Source organism: Crocodylus porosus, unplaced genomic scaffold (genome assembly GCF_001723895.1).
Source record: "Crocodylus porosus isolate Cpor-Errol unplaced genomic scaffold, CroPor_comp1, whole genome shotgun sequence".
Taxonomy (NCBI): domain Eukaryota; kingdom Metazoa; phylum Chordata; order Crocodylia; family Crocodylidae; genus Crocodylus; species Crocodylus porosus.
In genome coordinates this window covers 18687275-18712506 of record NW_017728917.1, presented here as the reverse complement: position 1 = coordinate 18712506, position 25232 = coordinate 18687275, and the positions used below count along the sequence as shown (strand labels likewise).

At 43.9% G+C, this 25232-nt stretch overlaps 1 protein-coding gene across 4 annotated transcripts in view; it reads left to right on the top strand.

The window, feature by feature from the left end:
* The window catches only part of MGLL (monoglyceride lipase), an 81916-nt gene that overhangs the window by 8846 nt on the left and 47838 nt on the right, over positions 1-25232 (top strand). For all 4 annotated transcript variants that reach the window (XM_019536841.1, XM_019536839.1, XM_019536840.1 and 1 more), the window contains one exon: positions 17181-17287. In XM_019536841.1, the coding sequence (XP_019392386.1) occupies positions 17181-17287 (107 nt within the window). The remainder of the gene's footprint in view (positions 1-17180; positions 17288-25232) is intronic.

Below are 25232 nucleotides of genomic sequence, written 5' to 3'. Positions count from 1 at the left end.
TCTCTTAGGGAATTCCAGTATTTCAAACCCAGTCCTGCAGATTGTGGCTTCCTTAGGCTTCAGCCATCTCATTGTCCTCCAGTCTGTCCACTTGAATAGGAGCCATTAATGGCTCTTTATAGTTCCTGGTCTAGGAAATTCATTACAGGACCCTGAGGGCAGAGGGCCAGTTCTGTATACACTGAGTTGTTCAGTGATACAGCAGTTCCCTAAGAGCAGCCAGAGTCCATAATTTGTATGTACACTGATTCTTCAACTTGTCACATCTCATCTATGTTCCAAATTTATACTGCTACAACCATTCTTGTAAAACCAAATCAGTACAACCCCCTCTCCCCGAAACATCCACCTAAGATAATCACTGTTATATTGTGTATATATACACTGTGTGTGTGTGTGTGTGTGTGTGTGTGTGTGTGTGTGTGTGTGTGTGTGTGTGTGTGTGTGTGTGTGTGTGTGTGTGTGTGTGTGTACACATACACCAGGATGGCCTGTCCTCCTATAGAAAGGGAATAAGCTAAACCAACATAAGGTAATTCTAGACTGTTCATAACTATGTTCAGACATACCCACTTCTCCCACCTGACTGTTACTTGCAGGAGAACAGTGTAGACCAGACTTCCCTGTATCACCACTGTAGATGAGTCTGATCCTACCCACTCTTACTGACAGAGGAAGTCTCAGTGAACTTAGTGGGACCTCCATTGTTTATTTCTGGTAGCAATGACAGATTTAACATTCCTTTTTTCCATATCTCATAACTACTCCTATTGCAACCAAAGGGTGTGTCAGGGCCATGACAGCAGAGACTTCAGTCACAACACTGAGGAAATAAATCCTGCCCTTCTTGCCTTATTTGTACCATGGACACAGCTCCTGAGGTGAGGTGGTAAGGACATGCCAGAAACCTAGGTCTTGACTATGCCTTGGGGGGGTACCCTTCATAGTGGCCTTGCTACCTAATTTCTGGGGAGGATATATGCAGGGTGGAAGTAGATGAGCTGGGCTTATTTCTTTCGTAGCGTAGACCCACACAAGTAAACCCCTGACTTAATGTGGTAGAACCAGGTCACTAGTTCTTCAAGCAGGGACTGCATTTGTACATCACCAGCCAAAAAGGCTGGGGCCTCTAGGTCCTATTATTAGAATAGCAATGATGGAGAGATCCTCAGAAAGGTCATAATATGAGAGGATAAAATCCACCAAGTGATTCAGTCTTTGTTCTCCACCTTTCGGCCAGAAGTCGGTTGTCCTGGCACCAGTGAGTTCAAAAAAGAACAAGAATCTGAGAAACATTTTAGGAATGATAAAGTGGGCAAGGACCTGTGCTTGGCTGGCTTCAAACAAGCAGAATGAATAAATCCATATAGTAACTACATGCTTTATTACTGTATCCAGATAGATACAGTGGAGAAGATGCAGAAACTACTATGCAGTTGATAGGGAAGAAAGATCCGAAGTCTCTTTTTAGGAGACTGCCTGACCTGAGCTAAGCAAGACGCTGTTGTACATTACATCATTTTCCTGATCAGGTTTGCAGCTAAATGGGTGGAATGGGAAAAATCTTCTATTGGAGAACAGAAAAAAGAGTTATTTGCTGAATCTGTCAGCAGTTTAGCCAGCACTTTAGCTTTTTAGGTGGGCTTATTAAAAAAAAAAAAAGAAGAGTATATTTTGCCTTTATTATTCAGTGTCTCTTCAGAGAAGTTTCAGACTTATCTGTCAGACTCCAGAGATCTGTGGTAGCTTGATTTGTGAGGCTGATGGAGTGAGGAATGATGAGGGAGCGATAAGTAATTAAACTGCTGCAGAGGTAGCATCTAGCTGACTTGGTAAAGACTCTGTATATATGCACACATACATCCATATAGATGTGTAACATGATGTGAAAGCTCTTTTGTAATATTGGGAATATTAAAATACTGAATTAGGAGTATCATTTATAATCTCATTTCATTGAGTGCATATTCAAGAGGTCAGCATTCAACCGTTATTGTGGCCAACTGTAGATGGCTGAAATGAGGGACTGCACAATGTTAAAGATGCAAAATGCATCTGCATTGCAAACAGGCACATTTTCTTTCTTACATTCTCTTAGATTATTAAAGCAGAAAGAACTGTAAAAATGCGCTTCTCCTTTCTGTGGCTGCTGTGGCCTTATGGCCTGGGCTGGAATTCAGACCCCAGGGAGCTGGAACTCATAAGACCCAAGGTAAAATCCTGGTCCCGTTGAAGCTGTTAGCAAAACTCCCATGTGATTTTAGTGGTACTAGGATGTCTCCCTTATTCTTGTTCTCTTACTAGCTCTGCCACTGGCTTACACAAATGTTGCTGTTGGTATTTGTGCTATTTGCTTACTAGCTGCCTTATTTGAAGGTAGGGAACTAAAACTCAAAATATAGTTTTGCTTTTGTTTGTACCCATTTTTACTTTTGGGTTCTTGCTGCAGTTTTTGGGGAATATCTGTTTGTTTAAAACTTCTTCTTTCTGCTGCATTTGTATTTAATACAAGCCTTTAGGTGGCATTTCCCTTGTACTGCTTTACTTTGCGTTCCAGTCTTCAGCAGTTCATGTCCCCATATTGTGACACAACTTTCCTGTAACCTCAGGAAGAAGAGTCATGTCACACTCTGTGGCAAAGTCTTGTAAAAAATGGCATCACGTTATAATGTCAAGACCTGCTAATGTTTTGCCAGCCTGAATAATTTGGCGGGGGGGGGGTGAGAAAATCCATCCTTCTTTTTGGACATGAATTGGACAACTCCAGAACTTCTGTGGCAGTCATAAAATCTCTCCCACATAGCTGATATAAAAGGCAAAACACCGCCCCCCCTCCCCTGTCCCCTGGGCTGAGTGAGATTATCTTGGTACATTGGCAGTTATTAAGTATGTGGCTTTCACTCCTGCACAACACTGGAGCGGAGTTCAGTAGCGAGGGGGTTAATAATTGTACTACTTCATCTCTTTGCTTTTGACATTGCTGTTTTTTTAAGTGCACAAAAATGTGTGGTATTTCTCAGTTTCTAATGAAGGAATGCACATAAAATCCAGTGTTCCCTCAGTAGAATAACAGCTTGTGGTTTAAATAAGTGGTGTTATTTCTGCTCTGCTGTAGGTGTGCATGTATGTTTTGGTTCAGTGATTGCCAGATACTGTAAATGAGTATCGATTTCCCTTTCTATTTAAAGCCTTGCTGCAGTAAATGCATCCCACATGTCTTTTGCTTTGGTTGTATGTACCCTAACCCACTGCACCAAGGGGGGATCTGTATTCGTCCCTTTCTTGCCATCACTAGCTTTAGTTCTACCAGTAGCACTTGAGGGTGAACAGCCCCATTCACTTGCAGGCATTTGAAACCAGGGGTGGGCAAAATATGGCGCCTACCAATTGATTGTATCCGGGCCACGGATGTGTCCATGGTGCTCATCATGGGGTTAAGCCCTGCCCGCTCCTGCCTGGGGCAGCCTGCACTGCACTACCATCTGTGCCCACCAACGCCCTAGTCCCGGTCAGCGCACACAGCTTCCCACTGGGTACTGCTCAGCTCCCCACAGGTCCATCAGCTGTACCTGCTGTACTGCTCCAGGCAGGAGGTAGCATGCAGAAGTGATGATAGCTGTGGGGTTGCATGCTGGGCACCACACACCCAGCCAGGTAAAGGAGAAAACCGCAGCCAGGAGGCTCCTGGCCCAGAGTGCAGGGCTCCAGCTCCTGGCCACCTTCCTCCCACTCCACCTGCCTGGTGTGTTGAGCAACCGACTCCATGGACAGGGATGTGCTAGGAGTGGATTTCAGCTCTGCCCCAGGCCCTGGCCCTGTCACTGTCTCGTGCTCCTGGCCCCAGCCCCACCTCTGCCTGCCTGCGCCATCCCATCTGCCCAGCCGCCCTAATCACACAGGTCCTGGGCCAGTTCCCATGGATTCCCCAGGATCGCTGGGCAGTGACTGGTGGGCCAGGCCTGGGGCAGAGCCACCTAAGGAGTTTTGGCAAACTGTTGCGGGTGGGGGTGCTGACCCAGCCTGCAACAGCTTACCAAAACTCTTAAGTGGCCCTCCAGCTCAAATAATTGCTCACCCCGTTCTGAACCCTACCTTATCTTTGACTTTTGTGAGAACAAAATGACCAGATGCAGTGCTTAAAATACCAGCAGTAACATGTTCCTTTTCTACATCAGTGGTGTCACTTTTTCTATGACAGGTAGAGCAGATGTGGTGTTACTTATGGTAGGGAAGTGAGCCATGTGTGGTCAAGGTCTTTAGGGCAGAGATTAAATAGAACAGACCACCAATGTAGAGCATGACTTAGGTAGCAGTAGACTGCAGTATGCATTCAGATGTTAACTGTAACTCATTTGTAGATAGATTACCATAACATCTCGTGCCACCCTCATGAATATCCAAAGCACGGAAACATGACTCAGCCCTTCAAGCGCATGTTTTAGCAGTCACTGACTTTACAGGATTACTGTATATCATGTTTAATTGTTTACATTCAACACTTTCTTTCTACCTCAGGTTTGTGGCAAATGCTACATTAATTGGAACATGTCCAGACCGTTGGCACATGCCTGGTCTGTGATATTACTAATTTCCCAACAGAGTAATTCCTCATATTGATTTTGACACAGCCTGGAAAGAACCCTTTCTACTGCAAAGATTCTTTTCACAGCTGGCCAGTGCTGAAATGCAGCTCTGGAATATGCTGAGAGAGGACTACTCATTTGAAATTAATGTACTTAATCTCTAGGCGTTTTAAAAATACATAACAGCCTTATGATTAAGAAATACATCAAGCCTCAAGGTTTGCACTCTAAAGCATACGGGATTCCAAAATAATTCCCCTCTGCCTCTTGGAAATTGCTCTGTGAAAGACTGGATACTTGGAGATTCATATAACCTCAGACTTCTCTACTTTTTAAAGAATAAATTATCCACCTTGCTCAAAAATAACCGAAGAAGACTTTAGCAGCCAAAGAGGAGTGCAAAGTTGGATTGAGAGGATAAAAATGTGGATGGGTAATTGAGCCCATGCAGGAAATAATCAAGAGCTGATCATGATGATAGAAGTTGCCTAGTTACAAACTGTTCTATTAGGTCTAAGTTTAATGGCAATTTGCAGTTATATGTTCTGCGTCCGACGGCTTCCGTTGGGTGGCAATTTTACAGTCACTGCTTCGCGCAGACAATAGAGTCACAGATACTATCTGCAAATTCACAGGTGGCAAAAACCTGAAGTTCTTACTTGTGCCCTATTCCTTTCCAATCCCTCCTAGAAGTCAAGAGGAACTTTGAGTAAGAAGTGAACAAATGATCCCAGCACATTGTCCCAAGCCCCCAGCAGACCTGGCGGCCTTGATGCCTAGTCTCATTGCATACATGCATCACAGTCTCTTCGGATGCCTGAAGAGCTGCCATGTAGTGTCCTTTCATAACCGCTTCAATATTGTTTCCCCAAAGCAGCCATGTGAGGGACAGTTAGAAAACTGGATTGAGCCCCATGTGCGCAAAACCTCCGGCTTTATGAGAACCTGTTGATTTTGTCAATTGATGATTTTTGGGGAGGGCAGGGGATCTGTATGTAAAAGGACCCCTTGCTCAAATAATCCCAAATTTGGCCCATGAATGGGACTCAGAACCTTCATAAGGTGTGAAAAATTTCAAGACAATCATCATGCGTATTTTTAGAGTGCTTGGAAAAGTCAAGGTTTAAACAGAAAATACTGCTTAACCTTACCTGTAGTGGACTTCGTGTTTCCTACAGTGTTTCTGGATCTGGCTCAGACTGAAAGCACCCTTTACCAGTTACTTAAGAATTGATAACCAGGACACTGCCAAGCATGTAGAAATTACCAGGTCTTTAAGAGTAATTTACCTGTGGAATGAATAACAGGAATATGGTGAGTTCTTTATTATTTGAAACTTTTAAAGCGAGACTTCCTACAAGTATGTCTTCCTACAGGATCTGCTCTAGAGCAACCAGAAATCGTGGGCTTGACTTGAGAATTACTTGATGTAATTCTATGACCTGTGCTTTGTAAAAGGTCAGACTGAATGATCAAAAGGGCCCTTTCTGGCTTTGAATGCACCAAAGGGAACAACCTCTTGGCTGGATCTGAGGGTGGACGAGATGAGGCCATCTGTTAATTAATCCCTTTTGATTCCTCCCCAGAAGGTATAGCAGAGCTCACTCTCTCATAGCTATGATAACTTTACAGAGCTATAGGCCAACAAGAGGAAAAACCAGTGAAAACTTATGTAGTCAGTAGAGCAGTAGTTCTCAGCTTTTTTAGATTTGGGCACCCCACGGAACAAGCCAAGGCATATTCACTCTTTTTTTGCCTACAGAATAATAATAGTGCACTTTTTTTGTGTTGCAAAGAACTCAGAAAGACCACAGCTGTGGATTTCTGTTTGCAGTCTCTGGGTTTATCTTTGTAAACCTAAATATTAATATTGTGTGGCAACCCATGGTACCCTTGAAAGGATCTCAAGGCACCCCAGGTACCATGGCACCCTGGTTGAGACTCACTGCACTAGTCAGTAGAAATGGCTCTGAATATATCTGAGAGCAGAGGAGCTGAGTAAGAAGGTGCCATTTTTAATAGTCACTTTTCATAATAGAACCACGCTTTTAAACGATCAAGTTGTTCAGTCAAAAGGGTTTAGTATGAATATATCAGTAATATGCAAAGATAAAGTAAATTATTTCTTAGAATAAGGCCTCTCACCCTTTCAGCGTAAGCTTTCTCCTGACCTTAAAGCAAAGCCCCTTTAATTACGTTAGTCTCACATATTCCCAGGCATCTGCTCATTGTTACACTGTGATTTCAAGAATGAGCTGCCTGCAGAGTTGATCTTCTAAACTGCAAGCTCTCTCCTTTCTGAAACCCTTCAAGTATGAGTCCCTGGTCTCTCCGAAGAGGAAAGAGGGGTTGGGTCAGCAGCCTTCCAGGAGTTCTAGTCCTTTGCTATTGCTTTATTAGCCTGTTCTAACTATAGCCTTTTCCATGACACTGTAGGCAGGAAGCCACCTTCCACCCACAGAGCTTTGCTTTTAAGTGGAAATTAATGGAGTAATGGAAGTTGCCTCTCACATTGACCTTCATTGGCTCTCCCCCTCCTAAATCCCTTAAGCACTTTTATAACTCTCTCTCCTGCCTCTTAATAATTAGCAAAGTGGTTTTAAATGCTGTTTGCATCTAGATACAAATTTTGCTGCTTGGCCCATTTTTCAATTATACACATCTATAGCATCTTCTGGTTGAAGGCCTCAATGCTTTATGCCTACTGATATCTTAACCCTTACAGGCTCCCTTGGAGATAGGTAAAGTTGGGTATATTTACTTCAGGGCAGAAAAGTGGCCTGTCATGCTGCCCAAGAACTAAGACCTACCCATCTGCTACTACTCCATATGTGTCAGCCCTAGAAATGAGGTAGTGAGGACACCCTAAAGAGTGCCCCTGGCATGGTGCTCAGGACCTGGGTTTTCAGGATACTCAAGGACATCCTCATAGTTGCATTTCTGGGGTTGCCAGGCACAAAGTGGGTGGGTTATATTTTCTCAAGGGGATCTGCCACTGTGTTGTATTTTTATGGTCCCTGTTTCACACATGGAGAGAAACTAACGCATGAGGATGGAGGGTGAAGTCTTCTGCCCTGGCCCCACAGCAAGTCTGTAGCAGAGTGAAGAGCAGATTCCTTCCCTGCACTTGACCTATTCTTGACAAAGAGGCATCATTTAATGGTGCTGGTATCACATAACTCTCACACAACTGAGAAGTGGAGTAGAGTCTCAGATTTATATACTGAGAAATAGGGAACCTGATTTTGCCTTTCAGAAATCCCAGCAGCACAAAATTGGTGTAAGTAGAGAGTCAGGGACAAAGCCTGGGGTATTCTGTCTGTATTTCCCAGTTGCCCATCGATCTCTCAGCATGGGGTGGCAGGCCTGTCAGCTTTGCTAGGGCAAATCCCATCAGTTTGTTGGCTTCCTGAGGAAATCCCAGAACACCTATCCCAGGATAGAGTTGAACAATTGGAAGAGTATGGAAAGCCCAGGAATTTTAATTCATACCACCATTTATTTAGCCTAAGATTTTGGCTTGGTGCTTCCCAGAACATAACACCCCACGTCTTTGGGGCATTTGCAAGGTCCACAGAGTCCTTCCTCCAACTGACATTTGCCACCAGCAGTTTGTCCAGGGTGGTGGGGGGGCTAGCTCCCTGCCACTGCATGCATTCACAGGGTGGTATGGGGGCACATGCCCCCCAGATTTGTGCACAGGGTAAGAGCAGATGCATACTGGCTGCTGTGGACTTGGGGCTCCCTACCCATGCTTTGGGTGGGGAGAGGGGCATCAGCAGGGCTGTAGGGCTGTGGGTGGGGAGTGAGGGGCACTGTTGGGGCTGTGGAACTGTGGCTTGGGAGTGAGGGACAATGGCATATCAGGGCTGCTTAGTGCCACAAAGCTGTGGTAGGGAAACAACTGCAACTAGACCCACGTCCTGGTGAAGAAAGGGGGCAGGGGGAGCTCTGATTTTCCATCATAAAAAACCCAAAATCAAATGCCAAAAGTTAAAGGTATTTAAAATTTATTTTATTTTATTATAGTGATTGAGGCTTCCAAATTGCTTTAAAATTGTAAATGTATCACTAAAACATTGTGTTCAACTGATACATATATAGAGAGTGGCTTTTCTTTTTAATTGTGGAAACACAACCATTTTGGGTTTGTTAATCAGAGAACTTGTGTGTGTCATTTTAATCAGAGGATTTGCAGTTTTTAAACAGAGAAAACCAGGATCCCTGGTGGCTGAGAAGTTACTCCAAAGGCCATTTCTGTCCCCAGAGCAGCTACTTTGTGCTCTCTTCTTTCTTGCTCATGTGTTCTGTGTTGCATTTCACAGAGAGGGAAAAGAGACTTGAACCACATCTGCCTGGCCTGGGCTTATGCAGGATGTTATAGAACAATACAGGTTTCCCTCGCCAAGCACTGGGGTTAGGTTCCTGGAAGTTCCCGTGGTTGGCCAGACAAAGGGTTTATGGGGAAAATGGCAGGTGGCGGGCTGATGTGCAGCCACGGAAAACTGTGGTTACTCAAAACTGTATACCATAGTAGCCAAAATGGTATATAGAATATTAAGTGTGGATACTCAAAACTGTGGTTGGCAAGGGAAATATGTATGTATAAATAAGATGTTGCCACTTAAATACAGTCAAATTCTGATCTTTCTTACTCTGATGTGAGTCTGGTTTAATTCCACGGACTGGAATTACTCCATAACTAAACAAATATAAAGCACAGTTTGGTGCACTGAGTAAACAGAAGATCTGAAGGGATAACATTGTTGTTTTTCTACTGTATTTGTTTTCCTTCTGTATTCCAGTGATTCCTTGTTTTTAGTACCTCAGGGTTATAAACGTCAGGATGACGCTATGACACTACATGGGTGCCAGGCTGATTTCTGTGCTGTCTGCAGCTGCAGGCAGACATTCAGACACCACACCATATGTTAGAACTGTACTACACCCAAAAAACAGCGTTAAGAGAACATGCAAAGTTAAACTCTTTAAAAGTTAGGGAATGCCAGGGTTAAGTGCGTCTTGAGGCTTGCTCACAAGGGGGTGGATTTATGATTCAGTCTTTCCAGGCACATACAAAGATGAAGGTCAAAAGTGTCCATTAATTTGGGTGCCCAATTTGAGCTAAAGATCTGCCTATTGGATGGCTGTTCTAGAACTTCTTTCCTCCAACCATTCGACATCCTCTTGTAATTTCCAGCCTATATGCATTCATGGCTCATTTATACCCATTTGTTCTTGTGTCAACATTGTCTTTTAGCTTAAATAGCTCTTCTCCCTCCCTGGTGTTTACCCCGATGCATTTATAAAGAGCAATCACGTCCCCTCTCAGCTTTGATTTTGTAGGCTAAACAAGCCAAGCTCTTTTAGTGTCCTCTTCATTCCCTTGATCATCCCAGCAGCTTTCTGTGCACCTGTTCCACTTCGAATTCATCTCTCTAGTACTCTGTCATCCAGATGAGGTCTTACCAATGCCTTGTACAATGACATTAATACTTCTCTCTCTCTCTGCTGGAAATATCTCGCCTGACATACTCTAGGATCTGCCTTTTTCACAGCTGCGTTATACTGGTGGCTCATCCTGATCCTGTACTTGACTAATGTATCCATGTCCTTCTCTTCTGTCATTTCCAACTGATGGGTTCCCAGAAGTTTTTGCTATTAGTCCTCAAGGGTATGACCTGGCACTTTTTACTGTTATGACTTCAGTCCTCCTGGTCATCCCCCACCTCACCTGTGATGCTCTGATTTTCCTTTGTATCAGCACTGCCTCTCCATTTTGTGCACACTCCAAATTTCATTTGCACATTCCAGCTTTTCATGCCAGGATTATTAATGAAACTATTAAATAAGATCAATTGCAAGACCAGCCCTGTATGAAACTCCACGACTATCATCCCTCCCAGCCTGACAGTTCACCTTTCCACACAACCCCATAGTCTTTTCCCCTTTAACTAGCCCCTTACTTGCTTTACAATTTTGGTATTAATTCTTTAGTTTAACTAATGTTTTCCCACATGGCACCATCGCAGACATTTTACTTGAAGTCGATAGGCAGGGCTGTCACATTTTCTTTGTCTAGAAAAATAGTTGTTCCATCAAAGAAAGAAAGAGACTGAGATAGTCTAGCACAGTCTATCTACCTTGCTAAACCCATGCTATATACTTAATTTCATTTTAAATTTACTGCCATGGTCTTTAGTTTCTCTTTTCTTCAAAATTTGTTCTAGAGCTTTGCACACTGCAGAGGTCAGACTAATATGTCACAAGAACCATAGATCATTTTTTTTCCCTTTTCTTAATCCCAGGGTTTCTGATGCTCTCTTAGAGCAATGGTAATTGGGAAGTGAGACAGTTTTGTCATGGAGATTCTGGGAGTGTGTTGACAAAATGGGGGCCCTAAATTGAAGCAATGGGTTTTTAAAAATACCTCTTCAATTCAGGGGGAAGTGAGTCCCCATGTTGTGTACACCTGTGTCTTACCTGCCTCTCCAGGGGCAGAGAGGGGAGGGTGAGCTGCCAGCGGGCAGAGCAGTCCCTAGGCTGTGGTGGGGGCCTGGTGCTTCCCTCCGCTGCAGCAGTGCCCCCCCCACCGTGGCACCCGCCTGCAATCACCCGTTTCAGGTGGTCCGAGGGGGCACTGCAGCTGCGGAGGGACAGACCAGGTCCCCACACAGCTTATGCAGGCAGGCAGGCTGGCTGGCTCTGGGGGGAGATGCAGGGGCGTGGAAAGAAAAAAGATCAGGCTTGATGCTTTTTTCCCTTTGGTGGAGGCTTCCCTCGCGGGCTGCTGCCAGGCTGCCTGCATGGGCTGCCTCCATAATCCCTGAGCTGCACAGAGCCCGGTGCTTCACTCTGTGGCTGTAGGGCAACAAATTAAAACTCCTCGGAGGTGTTTTAGTTTGCTGCACCCTAAAGTCATTCAAGGTGCATTATGCTGCTGAATGTGCTACAGCACCTGGAATTAATGTGCAATACGCCACCGACACATGCAAACACCAACACCATTAAAGCGGCGCAAAAACTTTTAAACCACTTGAAAGTGTTATGCACACGTGCCTCTCATTTCATTTACACACGCCCTCAGAGACCTGTGGAGAGATGAGAGACCCCAGAATCTTGTTTTTTGTTCACAACTCTGGAGGGATCTCCTGCTAGCGGACATGGACTCTACAGTCAGTTGTCTCAAGTAAGACCCCTTTGCCCCAACCCCTCTTCTCCATCCTGTCCTTGACCTAGTCAGTGGTCTGTTCAGTGGCCCCTGGTCCTACTCCCTTTCTCCTCACATAGCAAGTCCTAGTCTTCACTCTTCAGACTTCTCCTCCAGTAAGGCATAGTTTCAACCATCTGAATTCACACTCTCCCTGTTCCTAGCATCCTTACCCAACCCGTCCCATTCCTTCCTCCACCATCCTGGCGCTTCAGCTGCTCTCTCTCTCTCTTCCCCAAGCTGCCTTTCAGTCCCCCGCTACCTTGCCTATGTTTCTTTTCCTGACTAGTTCCTAATCCCCTCCCCCAGCTTCCACTTCCAGAGTTAACTCTCCTTCTGGTCTCTCCTGGATCCTCATTAGACATGTCTCCTCTCCCTTTTCACCATTTTTCTCCATCTCAGTCTTCTTGTTTATCCTGCCCCAATCTCCCCCACAGCTTCCTCTTCCAGTCATATTATTTCTTGCCCCTTACACTTTCCAAGCCTCCTTTTTCCTCCCTGGCTCTCTGTCCGAGTGTCGTCATCAATCCACACCCAGTTTCCCTTCTACCCTGGTCAACTTTCCTCCCAGCTCCCCCCAGTCCCATATGCAGGTCTGCCTCTCTTTTCTTCTATGTAAATCAAGCAGCTTACCCCTCCAGGATGCCTGGGCTCAGCATATGGTCACTGAGGTCAGAGAAAAGCTTATTTCCCTGCTCTTAGTTCGGGTGCCTGTATCTGAATCCCAGCACAGCAATGAGCAGCCTGGAGCTACGGTTTGCAGGGAAGTCCTGCTCAGTCCCAGCATGTTCAGCTCACCATGGAGAGGCTGTTCGGGGGATGTTGCTGCTAAAACCCAAGAAAACTGCTAAAACCTACAAAAACTCTAGCAAGCTGTGATTTTTCAGAGCCTTATCATTTGGTCAGATTCATGCAGATTTTCACAGGGATGGCAAAAGACATGTCTGTGCTGGATTTCAAGTCCCCTTTGGCCAGCACTCACTCATGGCAGTGAGTTTGTTTTGTCTGAAATTCCACCCTCCCTTTCCCCCCCACAAAATGTTTGTTTTTAAGCAGAATGGAAAATTTAAGTCCAAAATATCAAAGGCTGGCAAAGTTGCAAGCAACTGGAAATATTGGTTTATAATGGGAAGTGTCTGCTAGCATTACAATGGGCTTTGCTTTCAACCCAGCCTGTTACAGGACCTGGAATGTGCCTTCTATGTCGCTGCAAGCTAAAGTGTACATTTATAGTGCTGTGATTGATTTTTGATACTATAATCCTGGAGCACTATAGCAAAATCCAAGAGGCTTTGGACTAAATAAACAAACCGTTTGCAGATGGCAGACACCCCTATGCCTGTCTGACTATCTACTTGTTTGATAGTCTAGAAAGTGCTGTCAGCAAGAGATTTAATATGAATGAGCTCTAACTGTTTTACATCTAAGTGGCAGGCTGATGCCAAGTACAAGGCAGTTAATAAATGAGCTAAAGCAGGAAAATGAAATCTAATACTGCATTTCAGTAATTTTCTGGCACGCTAGATAATTTGCAGCTTTCTGTTGATTTTTTTCATTTTGGTAGGGGGGTTAATTTCTTGTTCAAATTGCAGATAATCAGCTCTTCTGTTTTAAAAGCCATGCTGGTGCTAGTAGCAACATATCTAACATGGAAAAGAAGGATGCGTCTAGCATGGAATAACATTCCATAAACTTAAGTTGATTCAGGAAAGTAATTATGTATGTATTCCCTCCTTATTCAGGACAACAGTTACATTTGTACTTAAGGTTTTAGTATATATAGAGAGAGAATGTATTGTTTTATGGTCCAGTCTTAGTGCTTGGAGACCTGTTTCCAGGTCCTAAAGGAACATGTACAGTTCCCATCAAAGTGCCTGAAGCCCTTGCTGTTCAGGAAACAGCAGACCTTAATATCACATCATCCCCACTTGCACTCTTGCTTTTTCCCCACTCTAAATCTAGTTCAATGGTACCTTGATTTTAGTAGCCCCTATCATGACAAATGAAAAAAAGCCAGAAAGCATATTTCATGGCCCAACCAGCCAGCATTTGAATCCTGATTATAATAATAGCCTATAACATGTATTTCTAGAATCTGTGGGCTGCCACAGGACATCAGCTCCAGTAGCATTAATCAAAAACTCAATACATTCCTCAGTATATTTTCAGTACTAACTCCAAGCATTAGAGTATCCAGACTTAATGACCAGTGTAATTCAAGTCCTTGGCTGTAAGAAAGTAAGAATGTAAATGAGATAGGCAGTGATAATGCTAGGTACAGAAATATTCAAAGTACTGAGGGCAAAGACACTACGCATCAGCTACAAGAAGTATGCTAAACAAACATATGCATAATTAATATAGCAGTAAATAATTAATGTAGATGCATATTTAATTCTTCACTCTGCCACATGGGCACTCAGCAACAGCAGCATCTTGCCACTGCTATCTAGTAACTCCCATGCCTGAAGGTAAAGCACATGACTACCTAAGCATCCATGTGGTCTCCCTTAATGTGCCTACCCAGCAGAGTGAAGGTGTGATTGTAGCACATGGAAGTGGGCTGCTGCTAGGTGAATTTGAGCTTCAGATAACAGCAGTGAAGACAGGGCAGCAGAGGGCTTAAGCATGGGATCCCTCCTCTAGGAACCCTAGCAACCTACTCTGCATGCTAACCCATATTGTCACATTTTCACTGTTGTCACCTGAGCTAACTAAATTATACCAAGGCCAGGTCTGCTTGCCCTCGCTGGAACTGAACCTTTCTTTTGCTGTGTGGACATACTCATTGACTCCAGTGGTACTACCACAGTTGGATACAAGCTTAACGACCTTCCTGAACTGAGGAACAAGAAGCGGTGCTATGAGTTTTGGGTAGTGTGCCCCATATTTATACAGCACTATATTTACCTGTTATATATTTAAGTTGCGTGTGTGTGTACACTTACATATTTACATCTCGTTAAAAATCATTGGAACTTGGGCTTTTAAGTCACTCAAGCATTTTTGAGAATTTTACCCATGATGTTTTGCAAGCCAAAGAAAGACAGTCTCTGTCCTAGGGTCTGATTCTGCATTACCTAGGTAAGCAGTTCAGTTGTAGTTATTTGGGGCTGTAGGAGAGAATAAGAATTACTAGTGGAAAAGGTGGCAGATTCAGGCCCTGGAGTTTCAACTTGTGGGGGCTCAGCTTCCCCATTTCTTACTGATTTTAGTAGAAGGTGAGGGTGCACTAACCACTCTGTAGGACCTGGTTTCAAGGCAGTGAGACTGCATGGACATGAATGAGAGTGAAAGTATGATACAGTTTATGAGAGAGAAAGTACCAGCTAATGTCTCCCTATAAAACTTGTTCTTGATCAACTTGCAACTAGGTTTTCATGCTCTGCACTCTACTCAGTACATTAGTAGCATTTTAAACAATGTTTTGACTGAAAAGAAAATGCACTATTGTGATGAACACCTTGTAAATGCATAAAAGGCAGGATTTTCTCCCCTCAATTTTCTTACCTCTGTTCTGTATCTGAGGGCCAGGCAAGAAAAACTATGGCAGGATCTGAAACATGCATTTTAGTATGGTCAAATTAGCGTTGGTACCCTCCCCAACTTCATATCCATTGTTCTGACTGCTTGGTACATTTAGCCTTTTCTCAGAGAAATATAGTGTTGGCAAGCCTGTCAATTGACTTCATATTTTTTGACTGGTCCAAGATTACAGCAATTTTACAAAAAAACCCAACCCTCCTTTTTTTGTTGTTGTTGTAGTTTTCTTGACAGAAATATGATTTTTATTGTTTTTTGACACATTTCTTAATGGAAAATATGTGCTTTTTCTGTGTATTATTTGGATCTATTGGCAATTTTTTACAATTTTTGACTGATATTTGACTGGTCCATTGACCGAACTTTATTTGACCAGTCAAATACCCAACCCTAGGGAAATATCAACTTTAGGCATTAGTACAACTTCATAGGTCATTTTTGAACCACTAAACAAGGCCTATCAAATGCTTCCTAGCACTGTGAGCAGGAGAGTGTAAACCTGCTCTCGTCTTTCCTGATTAGTGTTACCCAGCTGTCAGAGTAATCTTGGGCCTCTGTTACCAAATCTCCTGTTTGCTACAGTGAAGTCCATCTTGTTTGGAGAGGCAGTTCTTCACAGTGACTAGGATTACCAATTATTGTGCAGTTGGCACTAATCAAAGAGATGGAGCGGTAGTTACCACAGGTTCTTTTGGGGTTTAGATGCTACTAAGATCAAAGCGGTGTGATTTGATTGAGTGATTACATCTTTTCAAGATGTATTAAAAGCCCTAGTCAAAGTAGGGTTGAGGATTTCACTAAATTATTATTTAATTTAGGGTTTTCTAATGTACTGAAAACATCTAAGTAGCAGCCTCCAGCCTGATGTTCTGCTGACAGATTATATCTTTAAATGAACAAATCAGATTGAAATAACTACAGTTTGAGAGAGAAAAACGTTAGGCTGAGAAATGCTTCTAGATTCTCTGTTGGCCACAAGTTATTTCTACAAAAAAATCAGCAGTCCTTACAAATGCAGCTCAATAAAGATTATAGGGAAATTTCATTCAACACAAGCCATGTTTATTTCATTATATTCCACAGAAAATGCAAGAAAAATTCTAAATGTAAGTCTTTACAGATAAGCACTTGTATAGTGCATTACACATAGGATCCTACTGGGTTTTTCTGCACAATCTATGAAAACTAATTCTGCTGTAACTGTTAAAGAGTCACTTCACTTACCACCGTAAGCAAGCTATTCTTTGGTTGAAGCTGGAAATGGGTAACAATAATGGAACTAGGATCAAGATCCAGAGGTTTCCAAATTTCACCTCATGTCCTGGGGGCCTCTTTAGCTAAAATCTAGTAGCCATTTGTGTGCAGTAACATTAGGCAGCAATCAAATTCTAAAAATGAATCATAATATATCTGTTTGAAACTACTTAGAGAAATCCTAACCCTGATCCCACGAAGCCAAATGGTAAAGCTGACTTCCAGCAAAGCAGAATCCAAACCACAATGTAATTATGCAGCTAAAAGATTGTTAGCAACCTGTCTACATTTCAACCTGTGAATGCTCGCTGGAACCAGTTGTGTCCATTTAGTGTATAGTGGAGTCAGTGTTACCACCAAGATGCTGTTTTCCTCCTTAGATGCTACAAGCTGCTACCAAATGATCTACTCCCTTCTTCACCATGCTACCATCTTCTAAGCTACACCCATGCCCCACAGTTACTTGACTTGCATTTGTTGATCTCCGAGATGGTTGTTGATGAAATGATTACGCTGTTTTTCCCCACAGCTCGGGAGCCTTTGTAGGCTGGTTTCCAATTTAGTAATGTATACCTTGATGCTCCGTTTAGGGCCCTCGTGTTTATCGCTCATGGCGCTGGGGAACACTGCGGCCGCTATGATGACTTGGCCCAGATGCTGACAGGACTTAACTTGTTTGTATTTGCACATGACCATGGTGAGTATCATCAAAGCAATAGCATGTGACTTGTGGCAAAGCGGGGCCCGAGTAAGGTGAACGTGTTTAGAACTGTTCAGCGGTCAAGACAAATCAGTATGTTTGTTATCTGTCAGTATAAAAGGCAAAGATGTCTGCCAGTTCCTGTTCTCACTGATACTGGTATAATCCTGAAGTAAACACCATTGGAACGCCGATACTTCCAGCGGAACAAAACCAGGGTTGTTACCTTGGGATGACTTGGCCAAAATCAAGAACAAAATCTGAACCTTGCCCCCCACACCCTGGTCCTAATATGCATTAATATGTAAACTATACCGTGATGCACAGCAACCCCTGGATTCAGCCTTCCCATCTGAACACTCTGACATTTAGGAAGTTTAAGAACCAGCCCAGATCTATTTGGCTTTCAAGGAAAAAAAGCAAAACTCAATGAGACAGGACAGCCAGTTCTCCCTCACGAGACGTGTAATTGTGACTCCAGTTGGCTTGCACACTGGTTTCTAAGGGCAGAGATTGGTTTCTCTTGAGAGGGAGTCTGTTACTCGGCTCAAATGCCGTGTTTTAAAAAAGCTGCAGTTACTTGAAGAGTTTCTAAGACACTGCATACAGGCTTGGCTTTAACAAAGAGTAAGCAGGCAGGTGGCCAGGACAGCAGTACCTTTGCTGATAGTCCTGGACTTCTCACTTATTTTAGATCAGTGTAACTCCATTCATTTCACTTGACTTCCGTCAAATTTATACCTGGGTAACTGATGGACTGATCAGGCTTCGTGTATACAGTGGCCTCAATGGGCGGTGTTTCCACTCATTTTTGTGTTCTTGTGAGGCATAAAGTTCATGAGAAAGGTCATATGGCACATCACAGGACCAGCTACTTAATGCCAGACTGTCTCAGTAGCAACCTCAGCTTGCTGTTGTTATTCTCCAGAAGAGCACTGCAGGTTATTAGTACATCCTAGCAAACCTAAGTGATGTGTTTGAACACGAAAGCTCCCAAAAAGCTAGAAGCTCTGGGATTTAGTGGGGCTGTTGTTGCTTTTCTGTACCTGCCATCATTTCTACTTTAGGTCTTTACCCTCCTTAAATGAAAACTTTTAACAAGTTTTAAATATCAGATTTTTAAAAATAATATTTAAAAGGAACAGACATGGAAACAGCAATAAGGCAGCACTTTATAGTGTAAATTTGATAGGGAAAGAATGCCATATCTGTAGACAAAAATGAGCGTTTGAAGTGAAGGCATTTGTCTGGATTATTGTGCTGCATAAAGAGATATGCTTTTGCTCAGTGCTGCTTTGTATCTCTGTTAGACGCAGAGAACTATGAATTTCCTTTTATTTCTGCCTCAGGTAACAGCCGCCAAATTAGAGCATTGTTATTGTGTTTGCAAATGGTAACAATAATCAGCTCTTTTGTGAATGTATTCTTGGGGATATTCTTAGTGTATCATGAGACTGTTTTACCTGGTAAAAATTTGGCTGTATTAGAACTTTTTCCATGAACTAGTGAAAAGCTCATGCCATGAGAACTCTTTTCTAAATTATGTCTGCCAAAAAACAACAGTGTAACACTGCTTTGGTATCCACTGAGCCCCTGATAAACTACAAGGGGACTGATGAAGGAAAGATGCGGAGTTCCTTTATGATATAAAGAATGTCTCTCTTCTCATGGTCCCAGCCTCTAGTTTTTGTGACTTCTTTATACAGTAAACTTGTTTGTTATGGCTGGTAACTTTATCCTACTGTTTCAGGTTTATCCAGAGCTTCACTACATGGGGCAGAGTTAAGATTGTTTGGATAACCTTGCTACACATTCCATATGTTGACATTTCTTTGAACTTTAACCTTGACTCTGAATTGCTTGACTTGATGCACATACCATTTTGATCACTGCAACCTTCTTAAAGGGTTCTTAGCCTTACACTGTTGATTTGTGCTCTCAAGCTGCTTTCCCCATTTGTGAAGGAGACCAGACTTGTGCCCAAGTCTGGGACAATGTGATCTTCGGTATCATTTCAAAAGTGGAAACCCATTGGTTTTTGTGCAATTGTGACAACTATAAGAGAGAGAGAGACAGAATATATTTATACTGGTTACCCCAAGGGGTCTTGGCTTTATTGGCAAGACTTTCCACTGTCCATCTCCAGAAGGAATTTGTAGAGGATATCCAGACAAGTTCTAGTCTTTCATGTTTTCTATAACCATGGGAGATGGCTGTCTCTAGCTGCCTCTAGGATGCAAGGTCCTTAGGGATCCATGAAACTAAAAGAAAATAAGAGGGAAGGACAGGAACCTGTGCTGCATTTTCTCCTGCAAGGTATTTTCAATTATTAAATTGCAGTGTCCCATCCATCCTCATCCCAATCCCTGTCCCATCATGTTTGTTGTGCAAGGCTTTTTATTTACTTTGATTGCATTACGTGGCCATAGCCCAGAAGGGCTGATAGTTCACCTTTGTATCATGTAATAGCAGTTGCTGAAGTGTTTACCTTTTTGTAGCTAGCAATGATGTTTTATATTTACTTCTCTCTTATCCTTTGGCAGTATGAGGGGCAGCCTTTTTTGTTCCCTTTTATGTGGGCTTGCTGGTTCTCTCTATAGGTTGTGCAGGTGGCTTTCTTATGTGGGAGTTTGGAGGGAAGATGAAATCTGTGCCCCAGCTACATGGCAACTTGTAACCCTCCATTTGTTTAAGCATTATGTCAGTGTCCAAGCCCCCACATGCCTCCTCTGTGTCCAGATAGCTTCCTAAAAACCCTTCCTAGTGCACAGGGAGCACAGAACCCCGCTAGTCTGCTACCCACCTTTGAAACTTAAGGATCCAGCAAGCAAATTTTAGGATCTAAAAGTACTTGTAACCTCGGATTAAAGTGAAAATAAATGTATTGCTCTTACAATTCATTCAGATGCTTTAAGATTCCCCCAGCCCTACTGCTGCTGTGTGCATATGTGTGTTTGTGTGGTGTCTGCTGCGGTGGGCTGGCATGGTGGCTGCCCCCCCCCCCGAAGCACCCAACACAGCTGGTGTTCCCTGTTAATTCTCTCTCTAGATCCCCAGTATAATGAAGTCATTACTTTAAAAGGGGAAGAAAACAGCTGGAGATGGAAAAATTCAAATATTTGGAATTTTTCAGTATGGTCACTCTTTTGTTCTTGCAACTGTTAAAAGACCATTATTGGCATGAACAGAAGGCTTTTATTTATTCATAGCTTTGGGAAGGCTTGATCTACACAGAAAGGTTAAAAAGGACTAAACTTGTACAAGCCGGGCAAAACATGACTAAGATGAATGTCAGCATTAACAAGAGCATGAATTAGATTTGGGTGTTTCTAGAAGTGAGAAAGAACAAGCTCATACAAGAGAAAGGAGTGAAGGAAAACCTTTCTGGATAGCCACATTCCCTAATAAAAGGATCAGTCAAACTCCAGGAAAGCCTTCATCTTGGAAGTCAAGGCAGGAGTGATTCAGAGTTGGCAACCCTCAGCAGGATGCTTCCTAGCTGTGCCTTAGCATGCTTGGATGCAGGTTAAACCCAATGATTATTCAATCTGGAGACCCCGCTTAGTTGGACAGAAAAGGCATAGGCTGCTTTGCTGTTGTGGCTTAGAATGTGCTCTGTCAGAGCCGCAAACAGCCCGCTTTGCCTGACAGTCTTGAACACAAGATGTCTTAGAGAAATGTAACTTCAAGAGAGTGCAGCTGGCTAAGCTGGCAGTAGAAGAGCACAGGCTGGCCCTTAAGTAAATGAGAAGCTCTTGTGTGTGGCTGGGGAGACACATGACAGGAAGGAGTGAGGCTCTGAGACAGGTAAGCCCAGGGCCTGTGACAGAAGAAGCAGTCTGACCTTGCATGCTGCAGGGAGAGGAAATCTCAGGGAAGGTGATTGCAGTAAACAGGCCCATGGATGCCTAAGCTACCCACAAGAGGTAGACCAAGACAACTAAGAGGGAGGTATAGTTTGTGGTGGGGTATTGACCCAGAGTGGAGGAAAACTTCTGTGCGAGCAGTTTGCTTATATTTGTTACGTTTAAGTTTAAGACCAGAGGACTGGGTTGTGACTATAGGGACAGTTTGGAGACCACAGAAGTCCATGAGAGGCATCCGGTGTAGAGCTGCCTAGCCAGGGTTAGGGACCCCAGGGGCAGAGCTGGATGCAAGCTGCCTAGGCAGGGTTAGGGACCCTGGGGGCAGAGCAGCACACAAGCTGCCTAGCCAGGGTCAGGGACCCCGGGGGTGGAGCAGCACACTAACTGCTTACACAGGGTCAGGGACCCTAAGGGCTGCCACACAAGACTGAGCCAGAGGCCCAGAGCCTGAGGGTGAAACAGGGCTGGGACCCAGAAGCTAAGGTCCAGGACAGTAGACCTGGGCTGGAGGAGCCAGCCAAAGGAAAGGGTCTGAAGCCGAGAAGGTGGAAGCCCCAACAGAGGTTTGAGGAGCCAAGTGCGGAGTCAGGGCCAAGCTCCCCCCCTACCTCCAGACACTGGAAGTTCATCCGAGTCTGTCACTTGGTGCCTATGGGGTGTGTGGTGTTACCAGTGCACCACTGGGAGGGGAATGCCTTTGCAACCCCTGCTAAAGATCAGACATGCCTACAGACATTAGGATCAAGGGTTTTATTCTCACCAGTTTAAGTGCAGGAACTGTTTCTAGTCAGGTTTCTTCCCCTCTGGGCAGGAAGGACCTCTGCACTGAAGGACCTTTGCAACAGATCATCCCCGCACTGGAACTGCATAGAATGAGGTCTCTTCTACACTGGAAAGTCGTACTGTACTGCTGCACCAGTCCCTAGTGCGGATACAGCTATACTGGGACATCTGTCATAGCTACTCATGCTAGCCTAGGTATTTTCCTTCCAATGAGTCACCTTTCTGTGGGTAAGAGACATGTCCACATTAAGGCTTTTATTAGTATAACTAGTGAGGAAAAAATTTATACCCTCGACTGATGCCCTTGTATCAGAAGTGTATGTGAAGACCAGTCCCAGGTTGGGCAAAAAGGGCCTCTACCACTGCTGTACCCTGTGGAGAGAGTCTTCAAAAAAGGTCAACCTACAGGGCACCATTGGAAGTGAATCAAGACAGGCACGAGATGTGCAGTTAGACAGATCTAGTAGCTTTAACTCTGTCAAAATGGTGCTAAGAGGTGGAGATGATGTTACAAGTCCATATGCTTCAGAAATGGCTACAAGGGTGGTAATCATAGAATCACAGAAAAGTAGGGCTAGAAGGCACCTCCAGATCCAAACCATCCTAATAAGGACCTGTGTCCTGGGCTCAGGTTGGGTTTCCCTTTGTTCCAATGCATTTCATCTGCACAAAGCCCCCCTTGACTGGTTTTATGCAGGTGAAATGAAGTTCACCCTATTGCCTCTTTCGCTGAGAAACTTGATTAGTGATGACTCCTGCTCCCAAAGGTCATGTGAGTCACTCTCCATTGTCAGGCAAGATCTGCTACTGGGTCATTTTCTGCTGTGCCTGTTGGTCTGAATGACTGGCTGCATCACCTAGTAAGGAAAGATTCTTCAGTGCTTCAGATTAGACTTTGCTGGCACAAACCCTGCTGGGAGATATTATTTTTTAACTCATCTCAGTTGACCCATCTGTAAATCTTATATGATCCCTGGAAGGCAGCTGTTGACGGGTGACCAGTCCATACCCCAGCTTCACAGCAGGATGGGTTAATGAGGCAATGTGTAAGAACTGCAGAACAGAAAGCTTGTGACCACAGCAGCAGTAGTAATGGGAAGTTTCTCTCAGAAAATTTCTCTCTTAGATGGATAACACTTTGAATTTCTAGCCACGTTAATTATTTAATTATTAAATAGGAGCTGTGGAGCCACCGAGCTCTCCCTGGAATTCATCACTGTCTTGGTTAAAAAAGGAAAGCGGTCCTAAAAACTGCTGCACACGAGGCAGGGAGGTGCTCTGGACTGCGGATAGCATGTCCCGTTTCATTCCATTCCCATCACGGATTCACAGGGCAGCTCTGAGCACAGCTTATACCTGTATAAGCCTTATACCTTAGTTTCTCTGTATGTAAGACAAAGGTAATGGCAGGGCAGTACTCACCTGGGGACAGCAGTGAGGGGTATCTGACACATGTAAAACACCTCAGCAGCCCGGGGTTGGAAGGTAAAAATGTCTTGCATTGCTACTGGTGTGACTCCTGTTCAGAAGAGCTAGAGACAGAGGACTGTTTGCAACAGCATAGAGTAAGATCCCTTAATAAAGCAAGTTGCTCATGAGCAGATCCAACTTCTGGTGCCTCTCTCATTTATGGGGACTGAAGCTGGGAACATTCAGCAAGCTCTGAAGCCCTCAAGAACTTGGCTGAAAACCTCTGGGAACAAATGTGCCCAGCCTGCAGCAAAACCAAAGGTTGCAACTGTAGCCCATTCTCCAACACACGCGATCAAACTTTGGGCCCAGCAGAAAGTGCAGATCTGAGAGTGGGGGCAAAGGCAGCCCCAAGAGAGCTGTGCTGACTCAGACTGCTGGATTTTCTCCTCTGCTGCCTCTATGAAATCCCTCAGTTTAGCTGAGTGACCAAGGCCAGGGGAGGGGGAAAACTTGCTCTAAGCAGTTACAAATAAAATATCCAAATTTATCCAGAGACATCCAACTTTCAAAGCCAGAAACTGAATGTGCAGAAGGTGCAAGAATGTCCTTTACTCAGGGCACAGACACAGCAGCTAACAAAAGTGAGAATAGAACTTGAACACATGCCAAGGATGGTTTGGGAGACCACTTGCCTACAGCTGAGGAGCTCCAGTCAGAGCAAAACTGGTCATGTCTCAGCTCCAGGAGCTGTGGAAGGTGTAGGCTGGTCCTGTTGTGGTGGGTCTCTGAGCAGAAGGGGTGGCTTGATAGGTAAGAAGTTTCCTTCCTCTTGAACTCCCTCACAAATCATGATTTATCCTGCTAGATGATGCTAAGTTTACCAGAAGCCTGACAAGTCTTTTCCCATAAGCAGGTACTCTGTTGGAGACCATATGTTTTCTCAGTTCCTCTCAATTTACTCATTGGTACTGTGGCTCTAGTAGTTGCCATGTTTTGCTCCAGAGATAGTTGCACCACACTGCTAGACAAAGCAGGTCCCCATACACATCTTACGACAGGTAGAATTTAATTACACATGCACGCACACACACATTCAACCTCTGAAGACAATTTTACCATGCAGAAGTGTTGTGTGGCTTCAAGCAACAATTGTAAAATTACTGTGCACTTCATTAGTGCAAATTATTATTAGCCAGCGATATTAGCTGGCTCTTCTAAACCAGGAATCACTGCAGTCCCATTGAACTAAACAAATATAAATCCCCAATCCTCTGGCTTGCTCAGCTTTTAAAAAGCAACAAATCAGAATTAAAAAGCATCTATGTTACTTGGATACTGGCAAGTCAGGGCTGTGCTTTAAATGGATGGGCTCCTTGTGGGGCCTAACTTGTTTCTGTTCAAGTCAGAGTGAGTTTGGCTTCTGAATGTTGTCATTACCAGAAAGCAAGCCTTGTCGAAATCAGTCCAGTCTAGAGACCTGCTGAAGGAAGGCCTGGCTGGGACAGCAGTAAAATTCCTCCCAGGCAATCTAAAATAGCATTTCACTGTTGCTGCTGCCAGAGGAGCTGCACAGATACTAAAACAATGCTGGGAGAACATGGCAGAAACCAGGAGCGCTTCACTTTTCTTAGATGGGGTCAGCTCAGAGCACACTGTAGACCTCTATCGCCAACTTCTGCAGTACAGTAATCTTGACAGCAAATTCATACTTTAGCACAAACCATTTACAAGCCACATATACTGCTTACTAGGCTGTGTATCACCCAATTTCCATGCCCATCCTATGCCACATATTTTGGAACTGTGCCATTTGAAAAAGGTAGCTGTAAGGCAGCAGTACTTGTGTCATGGAAACAAATATCCGAGACACCTATTGCTCT